Here is a 22,198-nt window from a genome sequence, read left to right on the forward strand (position 1 = left end):
CGAACCACAACAAGACAGCGACGAGAACTTGCATCATCAGCTGCTGTCTCAACATGTGACCCTAATCCCTGATGAAGGGCACTGAAGACACCTCCGCCCTTGAAAGTGGAGAAACAAATGTCTTCCTCCATGTAACATTTTGACAGTGAAGTCCTGTCAGATGTTCACATAGCTGTACCTGTCTGCCTCAGGCTAACCGTTCATGACCTTGCCTTGTCTGCCACGATATTTCACATCCAACCCATTTACACAGTAAATAACCATTAAACGTGCTTTGCCCTCGTTAACTGGACTTGTTGCATGTTGGACCAGGGTTCATTTTAGGGTTGTCAGTCCAGGCCACCAGGCTTCTTTTAAAGAGTGTAGGAACTGAAATCTGTCCTCAGTGGATTCGTAACGTAATGAGTTACCACACTGAGACACCACTAATCAATAACTATGAATTAAGAGACTAAAAATCAGATATGTATGTCAAGGACTGTGACCTTAAGCACTGTAAACAAACATGGCCGAGAGAGAGCAGGAGAGCATGCATTCAGTGTGTGTGACTGTCTGTGTGACTGTGTGACTGTGTGACTGTGTGTGTGTGTGTGTGTGTGTGTGCGTGTGCGTGTGTGTGTGTGTGTGGGGTGGCACTGATGCTGCACTCCGAGCCAGGGGGGCTTCAACCTTTTGCAAGTGGCAAAGGCAGACATGATGAAGTCATGTTGACAGTGTGTAACCTGCAGTCAGACATCTTTTTAACACGATTTTGCTTTTGCTTTTTTACTCTAATCCCAAGGCCAGCTCATGGTATACACCAGCTCTACAGCAACCGGGGGGGGGGGGGTCCTGAATTTAAAATCTACTCACATCGCCAAACAGTTTGGGAGACACAACTAAAACTACTGTTATAATATGAATCTACAGCCATGCTAGCAGCTCTGAGCTTATACTTCAGCTCAGTCGAGGTTTGAGCTAAATGCTAATGTCATCATGCTTACAGCGATGCTAACGAGCTGATGTTTACCATTTTAGCTTAGTGTGTTCACACGCTAACATGTACTAATTAGCACAAAGCATAATTGGAAATTTTGACTTGATGATGGAGGTGATGGATTAAAGGTTAATTGATCTCCTATTACAGTTCATGCTGAGCCACAGGGGTTTAATTCTGAGTCCAGTGCTGTTTCCTGTGTACATGTTGACTCTGGAACAGCTTCCCACAAGATCTCAGAGAAGCTAAATCACTGCACAGCTTTAAAAAACTTCCTCAAACAATTGTTTTTTTTGGCTTCGTCTTGATTTTATACCTTTTATTTGATGGTTTGTTCACTGAATTCTGCTTATTTTTGATCTTCTCTGTCTCTTATACCTCCATCTTTCCCTTTCCTCCCTCCTGCTGCATAAACTTAAAATAGGTTAGTGTTGTTTTGTTGTAATCTGAACAGTGTGTGAAGTGGTGTATTTATATATCTGTGAGCACATTGTTTCTGCTTTATCTCGTACGCACACGCGGAGGCGTGACTGGGGCGTGGCCTTGACCGTTGCGTCATCTTATCAGGAAGAAGCGCACCAGTTTACAGAGAGTGGAGAAGCGCGGTGAGTAACTAACTGGAAAATGAGTAAAAGTGTCGCTGTAGGTTTTTAACAGAAGCTGAATTATGTCATGTAAGGTATTGTTTTATCAGTACGAACCTCTTTGCGTGCTTGTGTCGTCCTGTGTGTGAAGGAGGGGAACTTTATTCGGATGTAAAGTTTCCACGAGTTCAGTCAAGGACAACAAGCAAGGTGGCTGCAGCTCCGCCTCGCCATCTGAACAGAATGAATGTGGATTTCTGGATATTTAACGTTTAATCGTTTTTGCTGGTCCATTTTAATAAGTGACACAACATTACTTGAGACGGTTTCTGAAACGTGGGGGTTCTCTGGTGTATTCGTGGATGATTTCCAAAGCAGCACCGGTCTTTGGTGTGAGAGGCTCATGGGGCGGGATGGCAGACTTGATGTTGTTTAAATGTGCATGAAGTTAATTTTAATGTCATTATGTGTGTTTGAGCCCGCTGGTTAGCTTGTTAGTGTAATTGGGGTAACCATTTATATCAGTGCTGGATGGCTGCAGTGGGAATCCTAGTTCTGTGTTCTAGATAGAAATATATTTGCAGATTTGTCCTAAATGTCTTTCACCTGCATGTTCATAAATCTTCTTCTGCTATTACTTTTATTTTAGGTCCAATTCTGGATGAAATAGCTTCTACCATCTAGATCTAACACATCAGTTTCTGTAAGTAAATATTAATATCATCTTAAATGGAGTAGTTAGTTATTATTGTCTCTTGGCTGTACATCTGCATGTGGCTGTAAATAAACATAAGCCAAAACCAGGACTCGTGTCTTCTCTCTGCAGTTTTGTCAGTGCTGTTATGCCTGATGAGATGTCGAGACCTTTAATCCGAGGCGGAGGCGAAAGAGGACGATCCAGACATCTTGAAGCCTCTGTGTCTGAGCCCGGCGCTCCAGTGATCGGCATTGTGGGTACGGGCGACTTCTCTCGCTCACTGGCCAGAAGGCTGGTGGCCTCTGGCTACCAAGTGGTGGTGGGAAGTCGAACCCCCAAACGCTCTGTGGCTCTGTTCCCTGAAGAGGCTGAGGTGACACACACACACACAATGACACCATGTAATTGGTGTTTTTGTTTCTTTTCTCATGGATGATAATTATGTTTTTACTCCGATTCTTCCCCACTACATTTAATAACTGTTGTGATTATCCTGAATACAAAGCTGCCAGATAATCTTAGTTCAAGATGACAGAAAGTTGTGGTATGGGAACAGTATAAAGCAGTTAATCCAGCATATTTAAAGCTTCCCATTCTGCATAGTCAGTGTGTAAGTATCTGTCAATTTCAGCATTAAAAATAATTCCCTCAACCAGATGTCTAATATTTTACGGCAGTGCATTTTGTAAGCTTTTTTTGTGAAAAGCTGTATGAGTATTTATGACACCTTTTACTATATATATTATAATGTGATTATTATAATGTGCATCTACTCCTCTGAATGTAGAGCATGACCACTTCATTTCTTTGTCTTCCAGGTGACCTCCCAGATGGAGGCAGCCAGTCAGGCGGAACTGGTCTTTGTAGCCGTGTTCCCCGAGCACCACTCCACACTGGTTCAATTAAAACCGGCACTGGCTGGGAAGACGCTGGTGGACGTCAGCAACAGTTTGCAGATCAACCGAGACGGGCCTTCAAATGCCGAACAGCTGGCCGATCTGTTTCCAGAGAGTTTTGTCGTCAAAGGGTTTAACACCTTATCGGCCTGGACGCTCCAGATGGGCCCTCGGGATGGGAGCAGGCAGGTAGGACACTTCAGCAGCCCCTTATAGTTCAGCTTCATGGAAGTCAAGTGATACTTCGGATGTGAAAATCAAATGTGTTTGGGGGGGGAAAAAGAGGATGGAATGGATCTTTTTTGTCGTCTTTTCTCCTCAGGTTTTCCTGTGCAGTGACAATCACAAAGCCAAGAGCTCAGTGATGCAGCTGTGTCGCAGAATGGGCTTCATTCCTGTCGACATGGGCCTCCTCTCTTCTTCTCTGGAGATCGAAAACCTGCCCCTCTATCTTTTTCCCTCCTGGCGCATTCCCATCATCTGCACCCTGGCCCTGTTTATCTTCTTCTACCTGTACAACTTCACCCGTGACGTCCTGCAGCCCTTCGTCACGGCAAGGAAGAGTGTTTTCTACAAAATGCCCATTGAGACTGTCAATGTCACTCTTCCCTCCGTGGCCTTGGTGATGTTGGCGCTGGTCTACGTGCCCGGTTTGTGCGCCGCTTTCCTCCAGCTGTGGTGGGGCACCAAGTACAATAGATTCCCCGACTGGCTGGACCGGTGGCTAACCAGGAGGAAGCAGTTAGGGCTGTGCAGCTTCCTGTGTGCGGTCCTGCATGCCATCTACAGCCTGTGTCTTCCCATGAGGAAGTCTGCTCGCTACAAACTTCTCAACGAAGCTTTTAAACAGGTGAGAGGAGTCTGTGCGGGATGGATTAAAGCTAGTTCTGGTGCTTTCATTGGCTTAACAGATGAGAGAGTCACAGCCTGAAGGGATCAGCTCAGTGAGGGTCAGAATTTCCCTTTTTTTTTTTTTTTTTTTCAAATTCAATATGTTCTTGAATTTCCCAGGAAATAGCCACAACCTCGTTGAGTCCGACACTGACAAAAGCTCTGGCCTTCTCCTCTCTCTTATGTACTACCAAACTGCCAGCGATCACAATACAGGTTCATCCTTTCATTCCTATATATTCAGAGCAGAATAACTGCAGTTATAGGTTCAGATCTGGTTTATACTGAGGCAGTTGCAGAGTTGACCAACGTTTCTGGCCTTTGATCTCAGAAACAAACGATTGCAATGCCGTGAAGAATAATTAATTACGTGTCCACTTACATGAAATCAGTGTGCTATTGTTCTGCTTTAATCAGCTTGTTCATGCGTCAGCCAAAAAGAAAAAAGAAACTGCTGGCACAGTTTTATATCAAACCTGATTGTGGCTACATAAGCAGGACACGCTGATGATTTCTGTGTTTGTTTATCGTCCAGGTGAAGGACAATGCGGAGAACTCGTGGGTTGACGAGGAGGTGTGGAGGATGGAGCTGTACCTCTCTGTGGGCATCATGGCCCTCGGGCTGCTCTCTCTGCTGGCCGTCACCTCGCTGCCCTCGGTGGCCAACACCGTCAACTGGAGGGAGTTCAGCTTCATACAGGTATCTACACACACACACACACACACAGAGCTTGACACATAGACGGACAGGTGTCAGGCTGATTCTCCTATACTATAATGCTCATATGGTCTTGCAGTCACACACATACAAACACTGTGACTCCCAAGTGTTTGTCCTCCTGCAGCTGCCCCAGATTTGGTGTTGGGCTGTGGCAGAGCCATCAGGAGTGTTGTGACTCACTCTCCTCTCCTCTCCTCTCCTCCTCTCCTCTCCTCTCCTCTCCTCCTCTCCTCTTCTCTCCTCTCCTCTCCTCTCCTCCTCTCCTCCTCTCCTCTGTTTTTTTTCTCCTTTCATCTCTCCATAATCCCGTGGCCGTCAGATTAGTCATGTCCCGACAGCCTGGGCGATGTAAGGCGTCTTTCTGCCCGGCACTTCTACTCTTGCTGCACACAGCTGCAGGACAGTGTGTCCATGACTGCTGTTTACTCTCTGCTTGTGTGTGGATGAGGGAGAGAGTGCATACTTGCTTTTGTGCATATATGTGTGTGTGTGTGTGTGTGTGTGTGTGTGTGTGAGTGTGAGTAAGAGAGAGATGTACTTGTGTTATTGTGTTTGTGTTTGAGCATCAGTCTCATTCAGGACATACCAATTACACCCTGAAGGCAGAGCATCGTCCACTTGACCTGCATGTTCTGACTGAGTTGACACTGCTGGTTGGGGATCAGACTGGAACTCGTCGTTTTTTAGAAAACGCAGTGCACGTCAACATTTGAGCCAAAGCAGCTGTGAAATACTGTCAAACGGTGACGTGTTGAGCGTGTGTTCGACTCTTGAGTCCTGATTGATAATGCTGATGATCAGCTGTTTCTTGGATCAGCTTTTCGTGGATCTTGAGAAAATAAACAAACACATAAGGAGCAGGAGAGTGCAGATGGCTTCCTGTCAGGTTTCCCCACACATGTTTGTATAGCTGTGACGATGCAGGATGATGTCATCTGTACCATTTCAGTACAGGGGATTTCATGCTTACATTGTGGTCGAGGATTATTTTGTTTGTTTTTTTATTCCCCTCGGAGTAATAACACGTTTTCACATTGCTGCTGTTCCCCCTCAGTAGTTTGAAATCCCTGTAATAAAATGTCACAGTAGGAAAAAAAAAAACCTTTCCTGTTTAACACCTTTTTATTTCAGAAAAACTAAACTTTCAATCAGACACCTCAACAAATATCTGCCAGTTTAAAAATAAGCACTGTGACACCCTTTGTTTCACTTCCTGCAGTCCACGCTAGGTTACTGTGCCTTGTCCGTGGCCACCCTCCACACACTCCTCTTTGGTTGGGGCCGTGCCTTCGACTCGGCCCAGTACCGCTTCTGCCTGCCCCCCACCTTCGTACTGGTCCTGATTCTTCCGATGACGGTTCTGCTGGGCCGCCTGCTTCTCTTCGTGCCCTGCGTGGCCGGGCGTCTCAGGCAGATCCGCCGCGGCTGGGAGAGGAGCCGACACATCCGCTTCACCCTGCCGAACGACGACTGCCACAACGGGCTGGAGGATGTCAGTAATGTGTGAAAGAAAACGCCTCTTTTAGATGTGTGAATGAAGATCCAGACAAAGAAAGGTGTCAACGTAGAGCTCTTTGTGTGTGCACTCACGAATATCGCGCTCAGCAACACTCGCACAGAAGATGAAAGATTTATACATCGTTGGAATGTAGTGAAGGCTTCTTTCTATGGCCTGTTGAAAGTGTTATATAATTATCTGGTAGTGTTCAGCCTTTTGCACTATGCATTCAAATAATCAGTATTTAGTTCCTCTTTGTACTTTATACTTTAATTTATTGTTTCCTGTTGACATCCAGTTTGAAATTTCAACCTAGAACTAAAGAAAAAATTTTAGTTTCTGGTTTAATTTATGCAAAACAGTCACTGTTACACGTCTCATGAACCCGCTGAACACGAAGCAGTACAACTGAATTTTACACTAGTTCATAACTCGAGTCCTTGGAGTAAGGTTTCTTCAGTCTGATCATCAGAAACGGACTTGGCCTTTTTCTTCTTTCCAGTTTAAAGGATTTGATGCTTTTTATTTTCTGTTCTGTGCAGAGTTTTGTTAAAAAAGAGCCTTCAACACAGCCGATCATCTTGTTCTGTCCACGTACAAAAATGAAACTTCATTTTGTTGTGAGGTTTTTCACTGATTAGATGTCGGTGGTGGTTTTATTCTCAAACTATGAAATTTCATTATGCTGTCATATTCGTTTATAGTGTTGTGGACTGTATGAAAACGATTATGGTGGGGAGGGTGGGGGCTAACTCTTATGTTTCGCTATTTTAAAAAGCATGACCTTCCCCAGCATTATTAATATTTTCTCTGGACCCTGTAAACTTCAGTCCTTTAACCATTAAACGAGGACTTCATACTCAAAGACTAGTAAAATAAAAATTGGTCAAATGGTTTCCCTTAAAGAACTAAGATGACAGTTTAAACATTCATTTTCACAATAAGCCTCACCAACACATACTGTGTTAGAAGCTTTTGCTTTACCTCACTCTTGGTTTTATACAATATATGTATAAACAAAGCTTTAAGTGTCTTGTCTCTCGAGGCTAATGGGAAAAAGAACGATAACGTCATGTCTTTTTTCTCAAAGCCCTCTTACAGAAACGTGACTGTTGTCCTTTGCATATTGCAAAACACACGTTTTTATCTTTTTATGAGCCGTTTCTCACAGGAAAATCTTTATTTTAAATTTATTTAAAATTAAATTAGAAATACAGAGGAAGAAGAAAACAAGCCTCTCACAAAAATCATATGACAATAGTTGCCCCCGTTTTCTGACCACTCACCCCCACTAATAATTTTCATACAGTCCCTTACTCAGGTGTTGTTCATATCTGAAGCCGTTGGCTGCTGGGGGTCGATTTACATTGTACAACAACAACATTGAACAAATCTACATTTGTTTTTTTTTTCCTTTTTACTTGTTATTGATGATTCTTTTGTTTTTTTTTTAGTGTTGTACTAATCTGACGTCCTGGTAATCTCCCATCAGTGCATCATATTTAGCTCAGTGAGCTGTTGCAGAACTTTGTTTTAACTACAAGAAGAAAAACACACAGTTTGCTGCTGTTTAGTGATTTCAGCAGTTTCTTTCATGTTTAAAGTGAGTTTGTATTTTCTCAGTCTTGTGTTCTTGCCAAAGATGATCCTGTTACCTGATGAATATGTTTTCTGAATCTAAATTAACATTTGACAGTAGTGTACTGAAATTTAAGATAGTGTCTATTATCTTATAGATATGAATGTAAAGATTTCAAATGGAAATTTCAAGAACATAGAATAAAGCATTTTTCTACTATTGTTTTCACTGTATTTACTCTACGTAGGTCTTTAATAATGTGAAACAGATTTGCAGCTTCATTTAAGACTTGTAGTGTTAAATATTTGACGGATATCCACCATTACAAAGTTGAGTTAAAGTAAGTAATCTAAATTTTACCCAAGGTGTGCAGCAGCAATGAACCCGTCATATCATTGGATATGTGGATGCTGCCACCTTGTGGTGGAGAAATAGTATCTCTCTTGTCACGCCAAGCTGAAAACATTTTCCTCAATGTGGGTGTGTGCTTTGGAAAACAAATCAATAACAGGACAAAAGTTTTAATGCAGCTTCATCATAACAAAGTCAACAAGTCATATGAAACATGCTTTCCCAAAAGTTGAAGGTTTCTTACTAAATGTATGAAAGAAGCTTGAAGTTTTATTAAAAATGTCTGTTTTGCAGTTCTGCAGGTGTAACTGGAAACCTGAAGTGTGAACTAGAGGTAACATGAGAATGAAAAATGATTATCATGGAATATAAGTCATGGCATTACCAAGTATTTAGACTTCAAGATATAACACTTAAAAACTACAGTTGTCATGTCAGAGTTTACAGTTTCCATATTAACAGAGACACAGCTTCCTTTCCTGACAGTGTTGACGCAACAAACCTACGTCCGGCCTCATTTTCCTCAGCAACTCCCAACGCAGACAAAGAAAGTTATTGCAGGACAAGTTGGACGAGCCCTGACTGACAACTGGGGAGTGCATTCAGCAGCAGAAAGGAGTGTCTCTCACTGCAGTCATGACTGTAAGTATGATCTCTTTTGAATTTATTCATTTCCTACAGTGTTTCATGAAAGATTTATGGTACTAGTAAGTGATCTCTCAGTGGAGTTGATTAACCAACATTCATGCGGACTGTAATAAATCCTTAGAGAGCAGGAGATGCTCTGCTTAGCTGCACGTGTAGTCTCGTGTAAATGTAATGAAGCGTTACGTCTAAACTTGTTCCTGATTAATGAACAAGTACAATGAAATTCACACTGCGTTATCCAAGGTTAGTGCATAAGTAAGTAGGATCTGTTTCTCTCTCTCCCCCTCAACCAGGAATCCTTTAACAAAGCAGCAGAGGAGGTGAAGGTACTGAAACAAAGACCAGACCATGGAGAACTGGCTGCACTTTATGGTTTTTATAAACAAGGCACAGTTGGTGATGTTAACATAGGTAAGTCACTGCAGTGTAACTGTTTTGTTTTAAGGCTTTTTAATGCTATATAATTCGTATGGAAACACTGAAGAAGACTGTTCCCGCACCTGTGCACACGAACACTTCCAGTTGGGGTGGAGACAAAAATGAGGGCCAACAAGTTTGGTGTCATTTTACGAGTGATGCCAAAACTGATTAGTTTATGTTAAGCTGCTTGTTTTCATTGTCGTCTTCTTTTTTTAACGTTCATTTCATTAATGGAAGAAACATTTTTAGACAAAAAAAAATGCACATTTACTATTTTAAAACACAAAAAAATCAGATTTTCCTTACTGAGCTAAATTATTATTGAAGTGTTCAGTGTTTTGTTCCCAATGCTGAGGTCTAAATGTTATTTCAAAATTTAAGATTCTGGTGGAGAAATGCTGAATATTTACTTCTCCATTGGTCTAAAAACAGTCATATTTAAATATATCTAATCTAAAAATTCTGGAAAAGGCTTTTAAAATACCGACTGTGGAAGTTTTGGAGTAGTAGTGGAGTATGCAACATTTACACATGTGATAGATCAGAATACTGAACCAAGAAACTGAAAATTAAACTCACCTGTGTGGCATTTAGTAAGAGGAAACTGTGTTGCGTCTGTATTGTAGTGTTTATTATTATTATTATTATTATTATTATTATGATATTGATGGTTGATTTTATTTCCACAGCGCGTCCAGGGATGCTTGACTTCACAGGAAAAGCAAAATGGGATGCATGGGATGCAAAGAAAGGTAAGATTTATAGAAGTTTTAAAAAAACAAAACAGAAAAACAGCAATAATCAAAGGAGAGTTTCAACATACTGTTTGTTTCCTAAATCAACAGGACTGTCCGCAGATGAAGCGATGGCTGCCTATGTTGAACTGGTGGAGAAGCTAAAGGCAAAATACGGAATCTAGAGTCTGTTTTTCACGTAGCTGTTGTAATTTCAGTGAAATATTTCCCATTTGTTTTCTTAGCTTTTTTCTAGGCAAGAAAATGACTAAGTGTGTTTCCTAAAATGTCAAGCTATTCCCTTAAGTGCAAATACAGTATATTATTTTCAGAGCATCCGTGTACAGGACCGGCTATCAAAAATAAAGACTTGTTTTTTGGGGCTTCAGACGTGTTTCTGCCAACAGTTTAACCGCTTTCATCTGCGGAAGAAATGCTTCGTCCCACGCACGGCTGGAATGAGCACAGTTTGGTTTTATGCAGCGTTATGTGCTGGACTGTTTTTGTCGGGCGGCAAAGTGACTTCCTAGAGGCTCTGCTCGCTGTCTGGCACCACTATAATGATACGACAAGACTCCAGGAAGTCACTGGGATCAAAGCAAATCAGTGAAGCGGGTTTTACTTAGTTTATAGGGGAACTCTTTATAAGTATAAGAATAATAATAAGAACTTTATTTATAACCACACGAATAGCAAACAGTCAGCATATCTTGGCATCTACTGCATCAATTTGAACCATTCCTGGAGTGGCCCCTTTAATTAAGAGTTTTAATATCTCCATAACTGTGGGTGGTGGATGGATAGTGTTTCTGGTTTCCTACCAAATTCTGTCTGCCAAAATCTCAAACATCTCGACATAAATGTAAATTTTATCTATGACATTTGAACATTAAAAAATCATGTAGTTAAATAAAAACACTGCAGGGATTAGAAAAATATGCATTTTTTGCAGTACCACTGTATTTAACACTCAAGCTGCTGTGGTGTACTAATTGACAGTCTGTACTAAGCCAAGATCCATTATGTATTGATGAGAAGTGAGAGAAAATGAACCAGTCCCCACTTGAATCACATCTCCACAGTATCCACGGGGAGTCCGCCGGTTGTCGGGCTGCCTGGAGAACAAGGCAGCAGGGAGACCTGTGTGTGAGGAGTCCCACTGTGGCTGATGGAGCTGTGATGCTGCCTGCGCCGACTGGGCAGGTGCCGAGTGAGCCTCCATCTCCTCCACCTCCTCTGAATCTCATGCTGCACCTGGAACAACATGAACACAGGTCCTCAAGTTACTCAAAACCCACATTTCAATTCAGGAAGTTTTGTCTCTAATTGGCCCCAGTTCTTACCTCTCCGTTCATGAAGCAATAAAGGACAGCGACCACGAAACCCTTACAGATGTGAAGAGAGAAAGGTCAGTGAGTGTAGCTGTATTTATCATTACTCTGAGTTAATTGGATGCTTTAGCTCTCTTATGCATACAGATCATTTACCTGCGTGGATGACAGAGCCAACTCTGCAATGGTCCATATCTTAAAGACCGTGCTGCTGACTTCAACAGGTAAGAAAATAAACAGGATGTAATGCAGACCAAACAGAGCCACCAGAAAGAATGTGGATTTGATCAGCCTCCTGGTGAAAGAAAAGGAAGGCATTTTCTTTCATTAATAATGAAGTAAATAGAATAACAGTCTTCCCAGCTGTCACACCTTTTTCTGAGATAGTGCACAATGTGCTGAAACTCTCAGTCTCTACAGGAATGCCTGAACCATTGAGATGGAAACCACTACACGTTTGGCTTAAAATCATAGTATATCTATACGTGTTTGTACTTTTACTTGGATTAACAAAGCAAATAGGATCAGTCTTTGCTCTTTTATCCTGTGAATAATACATGACCTATTCCTTACATATAGAAACAGCTACTGGCCCTCGTCTTTACTTATCAGATCTATGATATGAAGGAGCAACAATACCGCACTAGTGTGATCACTACTCACTTGTACTGGCTGAATTCGTTCCTCTGTGCAACTGGCATCCTCAGTTTGCTCACCAGTATCCTCAAAATTCCCAAGAAAAAGATGAGGTTCATCTGAAAGGATTAAAACCTGTGAACACAGTTGTTATGCTTTTCTTGTGATGAAAATACTTGGGACATTTTGGGAAATACGCTTATTCACACACGGTTTTTTGACGGGGTGCAGTGACTTCCTGGGAGTTTTTTCATCACTGTGAGGTTGCCAGGGAACTAGCAGTCACTGGTCTGAAATAGTAATGATAGATATAATGTGGTCTGAGTTTAAGAGATAATGATGAACGGATTTTCTTAATCTTAGTTTGCTCAGAATCAGAGTAACTATCGCCCTGTTTCAAGGCTTTATTGTTAAGCTAAGCTAACTAGCTGTAGCTGTAGGGTCATATTTAGATATGAGTGTGGTATCTTCTCATCTAACCATTGAGAAGAAAGTGAATAGGTGTATTTCACAAAATGTGGAGCTGTTTTTTAAATAAAAATAATGATTTAAAACTAATTAAATTGAAGTAAAAAAAAAAAGAAAAACTTTTTACAGATATAGTTAGGAGAACTGGGACTCGAAGTATCCACCAAATCCATTCATGGCTTCTGGTTTCCCAACATCTTTGGCAAAGAAATAAATAACTGTCAAAGTCATACTGTAATATTATTTTCAAATGAATGAGTGAAGCAGATGTTGAGCCCCCTTACCCTTCATCTTCATAAAAAAACTTGGCACACCCCCAGGAGACAATAACAAGCAATGGTAAACCTGTGAGATGAAATAAATCTTGGTTAAATCTAAAAAGGTGCAGAGTCAGTATTTGCTATACTGAGCTGTGGAAATGTCCCTACCCCAGCTCAGGACGATGTACCAGGCGAGGTGTTTCTTCAGGGAGAAGAAGGAGCGGCTCACCAGGGTAAAGAGGAAGTGGCCCTCCACCAGCAGCCAGCTGTAGTTTGCCAGGATGGAGTAGTTGGAGAACATCAGAACGACCTTACATGCCACCTGTCGCACAAGGAGGAAAGGTGAGTTAGTGTCAGACAGAAAGCATCTTTAAGTGTCATGGTGAGTTCATTCATTCATACCGGGTAGTAGTCGCAGTGGTAGAGCTCCTCATTGGTAAACAGCAGATAGTCTCTGATGAAGATGAAGATGACTCTCAGGATGAAGGAGATGAAGAGCTGGATGTGAATGTAGTTCCTGGTACAGTGCAGCTTCCTGAACAAATATGAACTCGCACAGTTTAAGCTTGTACAACGATATAATTCTTCAGTTGAGAGGAAAAGAAAAGTGTCTTACCTAAACAGACAGAATATGGTGATGGCGATGGTGAGAGAGATGAGAGAGAGTGTGTACCCAGCTGTGTACATGGTCTTCACGTAGGAGAAGTACAAATGGGAATCTGAGGACTGAACAAATGAAAGAGAACAATGCTAATCACTTTCAAAGCAGTGTGATCTGACAGCACATCTAACACTGCCAACCATTTAAAACCACCACCGTACATCGGACTTGACAACCCGAAGGAACACTTTATTGCTCGTAGTGACCTGTAATTTATGCATAATTTAGGATTCAGAAAGTCAGGCAATTAAGTTAGAAATTTAGCCTGAAGGCAGTGCAGTACATAAAGTACAAAGACTTGGTGGGATGCATAGAAATACTATTTATTGGGATACAGAATTCTTTCAGTTGTTAATGCATGACTGGGTGAAATTGTGCCTCATAGTTAAGCAATATATTGGATAAACTACCACATTGTCTGTATATTAGATACCACAAACCTCTCCGAGAAAGTGAAGCGTCTCATTGAAGGTGTAGCCACATGCGTCTTCGTGTGGGACGAGTGGGTCTGTCCACCCACTGGCAGTGCAGTTGCGATGTACTGTCCCTGCAAATTCGCAATGGTGATTAAGGGTCTTTATAATATGTAGATCTGTGTTTATAGATTTATTTGGCAGCTGTGAAACCATTACTTTCCCTCTTCAGCTGCCTCAATAAACCTCTGGTTCATCAAATAAATTATTATGAAATCTGTCTTTATCATCTATCAGTGTAAATGTAGCACTCAAATGTGTTTCCCAGTGTCTCTATGTACACAAGCACTTTATGGCTAAATGTTTGGATAGAGACCCTAAGAGGGAGAAGCTTTCTCAGTTCCGTATCAAAACAAAAGAGTTTCATGGCAAATAATTAACCAGTGCAATGTGGTATGCGTAATGGGTGTTTGTAAATGTGCGTCACTGTGTTTGTGTGTGTGTGTGTGTGTGTGTGTGTGTGTGTGTGTGTGTGTGTGTGTGTGTGTGGGTGCGCATGTGTAGTGGCTCACCTTCTGAATTGAAAAATTCTGGACATGGTTGAGAGACTGTTTCCCCAAGAGAAGCAGGTGGCCAGCAGTTCAGATCATCCCACATTCCCTTACAATGTACACTGATATTGTTTTCTTAATAGACGGAACAGAAATGACATGTTTACTATTTTGAATTTGATTTGTTGGGAACCCGTATACATAATGGAAACACATTATAGTTTAAGTAAAAAACAAATAAATATATGACTCTAGTGCTGCAATGGTCTTACTTGCAGAATAAAACAAAACCACCATATCTGCAACAATCTTGATCCTTCAAAATAATATGCATTCTGTCTAATGTGTTTTGTGCCTGCTGCTCTCTGGCTGCATTATGTCATATGACCATTAGGTGTCACTAAAACTCTGCATCAACTTTCTGTAGTTTGCAAAAACTTCATTCATTTCAGAGATCAACATTTTTCTCAATGGAACTTTTTCCCCCCGAGCAATAATCCATTTATTCAGTATTTTTAGTACATATCAGTATAAGTATAAAGTAAGTTTAGAAACAGTATGAATTTACCTGTTGCTTTTTGTGGCTTAAAAAGTAGCACATCTGTCATGCACTTTTCCTCCTCTTTCACAAGATTAACATGAGGATGACAACCTGGTGATGATTTTGCCTATTAAAAAAACGGAGGTAATAATGCACTAAAGATCTTTTTTTCTTCACAGATTCAACTCAAATATGCATCTCTTTTTTCTCACCTGTGGTAGCAGCAACACTCCAATAAGTCCAACTTTTTTCATGGTGTCAAACAGGTTCCTTTTTTCCATCAAGATAGGCATCTACGTCCGGACCTCAAGCCGCATATATGATTAGAATGAAAAGCAAGCATCCTGCCATGTAGCAGATATATGAGGTCTGAAAATCAAACATAGGCCTCCTCAGAGTGTCGATAACTATGCACAGTATTCTGATAAGCCCCTTCATCAAGGTAGCTATAATTTAAATTGGGGCGTCCTGTCGTAGCTTTCAGAATAAAGTATTTGTTCATGGGCACAAATAAATATTATACATCTATGTGAAAACGACAGGTATATTTGGTGAATGATGTATAGTAAATTAAGCGTTAATACATGTAATCTGTTTATAATATATATAATCAAACAAATACTATGCAATACAGACTGCTGTAATAGTATAGGCTTTTATTTTGAAGGTAAAATGGCTAGCTTCTGGTCTTATTTTGAGTTTTTGACGCAGTTTAATGGAACCTGCTGACAGCAAATCGTATGCGCCCACAGGACTGTTTGTCCCGCCCCTTCAGAGCACTGGCGTCACTATGGCAACGACAGTGTTTGAGAGTGGGGTCTTTGCCATCAACACTAAGAGAAGGTAGCTAAACGTTTCTGGTACGAAATTAAATTGGAATATTTTTGTTTTTAACTAAAAGCAGTCGATTTTTTTTAAAACATAAGTAAGTCCTGAAGTTGTGTTGCTCAAAAGTTTTGTCATTAGAAGCTGATAAAAATTTTGCTACGTAGCCTCTATTTAAGTTAACACCAGTTTAATTAAGCTAACTAGGTATCTAATTATATCTGGGTCATTAGCTTTCTTGCTAACGCTGCAGTCAGGGTTGTCACAGTCTGTAGCCAATTGCTTTATACAACTGTGTGTGTGTGTGTGTGTGTGTGTGTGTGTGTGTGTATTAATACAACATTAATATTATAAGCAGGTAGCACAAATATTGCAGAGGTAAAGGGCATGTGCTCCCACAACTTTCCCCATCGTAATGCTAACATTATGACAGTTAATTTAAAAAGTACCCAAGAAAATTGACTGAATAACCTGTGGTCCTTCCATATTTCATGAAATATTCATAGGTTTACTGACGTAGTATTTCCCAACACATTGGTGTCTCCTTGACTGTCCTCAAGCCTTTTTGTCATTTCTCTCATGAGGAGCCAGAGCTGACCTTTTGCCAGGATGGAGGTGGCCCTCTCTGCCCCACAGATACTCTCAGAGCCCCTGAGGAAGGGGACTCCTCTGCCTCTGAGCCAGCTGGTGGAGGAGAGCAGGAGCAGAGGCAACATCCCCAATCACCTACTGGAATCAAGTACATATTAATAGAGAGCATTAATTCTGTTTTTCTTTAGTATTAAACTTTACGGTAACAAGCAGCTTATGTACATTGCTGCTCACTTATATAATGCGTGTTATCTTGTAACCCGCAAAATGGCAACATTTATATTTCAAATTTTCTTTATTGGTAACCTGTCTGCATATGTGAATAATCCTGCATTCAGTTGGTTTTCTACTACGCTTATTGAAGTTCACTGATTTGTTTTTTTTATGTTTTCTTTATAGAAATCTATGCCAAACTCAAAAGCAACAGCCTGATCCAAGCAGAGCCCCCAGAGCTTCACTTCAGTGGGTTTGAGCTTGGAAAGGATTACCTAAAAATTCTGGTGAGGAGAATACTGCTGAGGTTTTAATATCCTTTGAGTTTTTACAATTAGTCATTTCAATTTCCCATTCACAGGGTACATTAGACAACTAATTTACTGATAAGTTATTTTATTAAATGAATATTATAGTGCCAGTAAGCTTAATTTGTCATTCGTTTATTAAGGATGACAATTAATTCCTCTTTAGTCTGAAATACAATTAGAGAAAAACAATACAGACCAGAAAAAACACACATAATAATAAAATAAGTACATTAAATACAGGACAAATAGAAGTTACCAGGCTGATTTTTCATACTCTGATGAACACAGGTGTTAAAGCGTCATTAGAAAACCTGATGATTACCTTGATACATGGTTGGTGTCCAAGACTGGAGTGTTTGTTCATCAGGGTCTGCTGTATCATTGTATCAACAAAAGTCCTTTCCAGGGTGTAATAGGGCTATGCTGCATTCACAGTGGAGTCATTATGCAGGTTGTCTAGCTGATTGGAGTCTATTGTGACAGGAATGTATGTGTGCAGGAAACTGGAGACTGCTATTGTGAGAACAGTTGTTTGGACCAATGACAAATAGTATTCATAATGTCCAAAAATTATTGTTTTCAGGGTGTCTCGGAGGGACGTGTCTGTTGTCTGACGCCCTGACGGCAATGCCACGTCATATAGTATGAATGAATGAATAACATTTATTTTGTCATGCATACAACTTCCTTAATGCCCAGCTACATGGGATCATAAGACACCATAAATTCATTAAAGCCAGAAATATAGTGATGCATATACACAGTCAAACAATAAAAAAGTCTTCAGACCTTCATTATCTTTAGCAAAATTTATAAATCACTGATAAAAAACATTTACTATACAATAGTGTAGAAAATTCAATACTAATTAAATAATCATTCTTGCCCTTTTTAAACAACTAACAAATTAAACAACCATTCCAATTTCAGATCATGTGAACACCAGGATATTTCAGGGTTTTTTCAGGCAATTTCATGGAAAATTAGCTCTCTTAAATCATCATAATTTGCACAGTACAAAGGAAAATGGGACTTTTCACACTCCACACAAATCACACACCTCAGAGTATTTTGGAATCTGCCAAATTCAATGGCTAGAGAAAGAATACAAGTTCTCTCCTGTGCTTCTTGATAAATGAGAAGTAACACACAATTCATGGCCATGCTTTTGTGTATTTTACAATCAGTGTTTGGTGAAGTGGTGAAAAGACACACAGGTATACCGAGATCTGCCTAAAGGCTAATTAAATATCTGTAAACTTTAGGCACCCAGTAAGGGCAGATCAAGTTTTTGGTATCTAGAAAAATAATTGTCAATGTCCTATCCCATCATAACTTCCTCTCATTTGTTTTCCAGTGTGGATACATTTGATGTAATTGAATGGGCACTGATTTTTACCCTCTGTATGTGTGATGAGTCACTGTAGGCTGGATGTAAGCATCAGGAATATGGAAATGTTTTTCTCAAGTGCGTATGATTGGATGGAAATGAAATATCCTTGTCTCTCCTCTCTTCCTCTCCCTCAGAAACTAATCAACATCTCATCTGAGGTTATGAATATTCATATTATTTCCACCCAAACCAAGCACTTCCAAACAACTTACACGAAAAAGGTATTTTTTTTTTTCTATTACAAATTGCTGACCTGAATATAAAATTATGACTCTACTTGTCCATTAGTGCAATCAGGGCTGTTTCTGATGATTCAACCTTGTTCTTTGTGTTTTCTCTGAAGTATCGACTCATCCCCGGCCTCGCCTACACGCTCAAGGTCCGATTCTGTCCCGATGAGTGGCGCTACTTCTATGACTGCATTCGAGTTCACTGCAAGGTTAGGATTCAGCGGTTTGTATGCGGCTGTGGTCGCTGTGCTAATCACACATGATTCTCAAAGGACATCACATTGACATTTACAGTTACTGGAAAGACACAACCATCTACTAAATCTAGAGCATGTCACATACAGTCGGGCAAACAGTCTAACAACCACCAAGGAACAATTCCCAGCTGCCTTAACTTATCTCTTTTGAGGATACTTCCCCATGTTTACCCTGAGATCTCTCTTATCTGTGTGCTTCTTTCACCCTCCATCTCTTCTCTCTTGCGTGTTCCCTCTACTCTGTTCATTCAACCCGCCTACACCCTCTCTAAGGGGGAAGAGAACCTGTTAATTCCAGTTCATGCTTACCCTGTCATCGATGACCTGCGCATCCCCCCTCGCATCGACCTATCAGCCGTGCCACTTGGACAAAGGTGTGTCTGTGTGTATGTATATTGTACATTGTGTGTGCTGAGATCCACGGCGGACTGTTTTTTGACCTCCTATCTGCCTGAGGGCTTTCCTGTCTCTTTGTATTCTTCCGTACAACCAACCATGTTTCTATTCACCCGTTGGTGTCAAATCATAAAAAAAAAAATATATATCTCATCTTTTTTTTTTTTGTCCTACTGTCTCTAGTGTAACCCATGCTATTCCTCTGAGATGCAGCTGCCCCATTGACTTTGAGTTCCAGGTGTACGTTATTCAGCCCCATGAGGCGTTCTCCATCCATCCCCTTTCAGGTAGGCTCAAGTGAAATCATTAATTTTAACACCATACATGTCTTCTATTGATTTCTACAGCACATTTTGTGGCTGACGTGTAGTCCTTAAACGATAACACACTGGCATTCTGCAGTTTTTACCCTTTATCTAACTGTTCAACACAACGTTAATTCAGATTTTCAGAATTTGCCTTTCAGGTTAAATGGATAAATATAGTTGTTTTTCCATTAATAGTACTATTTTAGGCTGGTAGGCAGGTAAAGAACAAATCCCATTTGGAGAGCAGATGAGCTGTGTTTTCTCAAGACCTTGTTTTGTGTATTAAACAAGTCACTACAGAACTTGAAGGATGCCTCCAGTTTCCACACACTGACATTAAGCAGTATTCATGATCTGGGAAGCATCATAACACATGGCGGAAAAGGCACTTGGGATCTGAATTACTGCTGCAGCTTTAACTCGGTACGAACCTCAAATGAAGAGAAGAGATACAAATGAGTTTCCTCTTTTGGAAATGCTTTTTCTTTTTTTTTTTGTCTTTTTTCTTTTTTTTTGTCATTTTCCTCTCCATGGCCATGTTACAGCATCTGCAGCTCATAACATAAAAGAAAAACAGTTACACAGTTGTAATTCAACCTATTATTTTCTGTTGCAGCAAATATCACACTCATATCATTTTTAAGGTCATTTGTCACTTATTTGTAGCCTAAGTCATTTATTTATACTCCAATAAGCCCTGTCAGATGAGCTCCAGTAACCCTGCAGAGATGCACCCCTAAGGTTTCAAATATATCACTTTTACTGATATGATAGTGGGCGATTGTGAATATTTAAGTTGGTTTGGTCAAGTTTGCACCTGTCCTACTAGCACTTGGACAGGCAGAAGCTTGATGTTTTAACTATTCCACTTTTAGATCTATTGCAGTGGTTTTTTCCATTAGTTTCAGCTACCATTCGTCCCTGTTGTTTTATCTTTGCTTCTTGCAGGTGTGATACCAGCCAATGGTGAGGTGAAGCTCACGGTGACCTTCAGTCCTTTCCAGTATGAGACTTCTCAGGTCACCATCCAGCTGGTCATCTCACAGTTCAACACCAAACCTTACCTCTGTACCATCACTGGGAATTCTGCCCCTAACCCAGCCCTCAGGTAAGCAATGCAACATCGTGTTCAAAGACAGACTCACCGTGGTGCATTAGGTGCTCAGATATCACTATCATCTCACCGACAGTAATGTCAGCTGACCAGGAGCCACTAGAAGCTATTTGTTTAAGGGGTGGTGATCTGTTTTTCCTCCTTCGAAACACATCTTTATATCTTGCTCTTATCAGTCCATCTTATCTTACTGTGCTATCTCATACTCCAAATGCAGCTTTTGCTCATTTCATGACGGGTTCACACCCTCTCTGTGGGTTTTATTGACACTCTGTTATATATTAGATATATGCATGTGTCTGACTTTTGGACAGTGACTAAAGAGACATCTGCATTTAGATTAATGGGAAGCAACAAGAACAGCCCAATGACAGTTACATAGAGAGGGATATTATAGTAGGGTTGCAGTGCATAAACCCCTCATTACAAAGATTTCTCTATGATGCTTCACTTAGTTGTCATGAGCAACAGAAATCTTAAATAATAGAGTAGAAGAATGAAGTAAAGTCTTTCCCCTCTCTTCTGCTATTCAGTAATTCCAGCTCTCACATTGTATGAGCAAACAAACTACCAAAGACTAAAATGCTCCTGACTGGATTCAGAGAAAATGTCCATGTGTGCTGATTAGAAGTGCCCATTTGTTTTGTTTTTTCAGCTAGTATAATGTTTAATTCTGTTCCCATGAGAAAGAGGGTGCTATCCATCACACAGCAGTAGCTCCATCCAATGCACTGTCTTGGTGTTATCTCGGCCAAAAGTTAATAATTCATGAAAATAGCTCGGTGGCTGGTGCAGTGATATCAAGATTGATATGCCACTCGATGGATGTTTAGCATATAAAACATTCTGTTTGTTGTTCCCCTCAGTGGAACCAAATAAAAGATGAGATATGTGCAAGTGTCTCCTGCCTGACTTATATGACATAGGTAGAGGCTATTTTTTAACTATTTGAACAGTTTATCCCCTACCTGTAGCTAACTATTTAACTTATTTATAGTGTTGAATCTATTTTGTTCTTTAATAATGTGCACAATTCTGTTATAATTAAAGCAAGTTTCACTCCATCATGTCTACTTTTATTTATATATGTCTCTGCGTGATAGTCAGCTGGAAAGGAAGTCGGGTCATGGAGATGCAGCGATTGCAGAATATAAAGGACCTTCACCTGCCACCCTCCAAGTGCCTCCTCGAAGTAAAACCAGATACAGGTCAACCAAGGAGGCTGACAAATCAAAGGTAGTGTATCGGTCAAGATTAGATTAGTTTTAGTTCTGCCACATCAATCGCTCTCGTGTTGAAAGTAGTTATGAAAAGTTATTTTTCTCCTTACTTACTTTGTAAACTAAGAGTAAAACTATACTTTCACTGCACTCGTATTACTGGTCATTTCTTGCCGTTATCTCCGTACCTGTCCTCTAGAAGTTGAGGGATCAGTCCGGACTGAAGCCGCCGGTGGATGTCTCTACCCCCGCGGGCGTTGCCAAGATGCTGATCAAAGACACCAGTAAACTCAGCTCTAAAGCCCTGAAGGAAGGTAGAGGCAACCTTCTGTTTTACTCTTTCAGTTGTTGCTGATTTTTTGAAACATACGTCCACATCAAACGTGATTCTCTATGTTTTAGATTAACTTCATTCTATTAAGGTCCTGCTGTACTCAAGTTGCTGCCATGAAGTAAACTGCATTTCAGATGATGCATACGGACA

At 40.6% G+C, this 22,198-nt stretch overlaps 4 protein-coding genes across 4 annotated transcripts in view; 3 read left to right on the forward strand and 1 right to left on the reverse strand.

Annotated features, from left to right (window-relative positions):
- Positions 1-1,502: 1,502 nt before the first annotated feature.
- On the forward strand, positions 1,503-8,061 carry LOC111646035 (metalloreductase STEAP3). The gene is made up of 7 exons (XM_023395419.2): positions 1,503-1,581; positions 2,210-2,263; positions 2,387-2,630; positions 3,076-3,342; positions 3,476-4,003; positions 4,580-4,744; positions 5,985-8,061. Exons 3-7 carry the CDS (start codon positions 2,403-2,405, stop codon positions 6,270-6,272), a joined length of 1,476 nt encoding a protein of 491 aa, XP_023251187.1. The 5' UTR covers positions 1,503-1,581; positions 2,210-2,263; positions 2,387-2,402; the 3' UTR covers positions 6,273-8,061.
- A 570-nt stretch (positions 8,062-8,631) lies between these two features.
- LOC111646039 (acyl-CoA-binding protein-like) lies at positions 8,632-10,383 on the forward strand. The gene is made up of 4 exons (XM_023395423.2): positions 8,632-8,835; positions 9,135-9,252; positions 9,951-10,013; positions 10,107-10,383. The coding sequence occupies exons 1-4, from the start codon at positions 8,830-8,832 to the stop codon at positions 10,178-10,180; spliced, it is 261 nt and encodes an 86-aa protein (XP_023251191.1). The 5' UTR covers positions 8,632-8,829; the 3' UTR covers positions 10,181-10,383.
- A 539-nt stretch (positions 10,384-10,922) lies between these two features.
- On the reverse strand, positions 10,923-15,244 carry sctr (secretin receptor). Its single transcript, XM_023395422.2, has 13 exons — positions 15,069-15,244; positions 14,884-14,983; positions 14,337-14,450; positions 13,792-13,898; positions 13,307-13,416; positions 13,093-13,225; positions 12,859-13,012; positions 12,715-12,775; positions 12,558-12,627; positions 11,990-12,081; positions 11,483-11,621; positions 11,339-11,380; positions 10,923-11,249 (listed from the first exon to the last, which is right to left on the reverse strand). The coding sequence occupies exons 1-13, from the start codon at positions 15,147-15,149 to the stop codon at positions 11,064-11,066; spliced, it is 1,389 nt and encodes a 462-aa protein (XP_023251190.1). The 5' UTR covers positions 15,150-15,244; the 3' UTR covers positions 10,923-11,063.
- Positions 15,245-16,271: 1,027 nt separating this feature from the next.
- The window catches only part of cfap221 (cilia and flagella associated protein 221), a 129,002-nt gene continuing 123,075 nt past the window's right edge, over positions 16,272-22,198 (forward strand). Inside the window, exons 1-9 of the mRNA XM_023395394.2 lie at positions 16,272-16,420; positions 16,672-16,772; positions 18,324-18,410; positions 18,533-18,628; positions 18,950-19,050; positions 19,256-19,359; positions 20,329-20,488; positions 21,598-21,730; positions 21,914-22,028. Of these exons, the coding sequence (XP_023251162.1) occupies positions 16,291-16,420; positions 16,672-16,772; positions 18,324-18,410; positions 18,533-18,628; positions 18,950-19,050; positions 19,256-19,359; positions 20,329-20,488; positions 21,598-21,730; positions 21,914-22,028 (1,027 nt within the window). The 5' untranslated portion in view covers positions 16,272-16,290. The remainder of the gene's footprint in view (positions 16,421-16,671; positions 16,773-18,323; positions 18,411-18,532; positions 18,629-18,949; positions 19,051-19,255; positions 19,360-20,328; positions 20,489-21,597; positions 21,731-21,913; positions 22,029-22,198) is intronic.

Source organism: Seriola lalandi, unplaced genomic scaffold (assembly GCF_002814215.2).
Source record: "Seriola lalandi dorsalis isolate HSWRI2012SDOR001 ecotype SW California unplaced genomic scaffold, Sedor1 jcf7180002054962, whole genome shotgun sequence".
Classification (NCBI taxonomy): domain Eukaryota; kingdom Metazoa; phylum Chordata; class Actinopteri; order Carangiformes; family Carangidae; genus Seriola; species Seriola lalandi.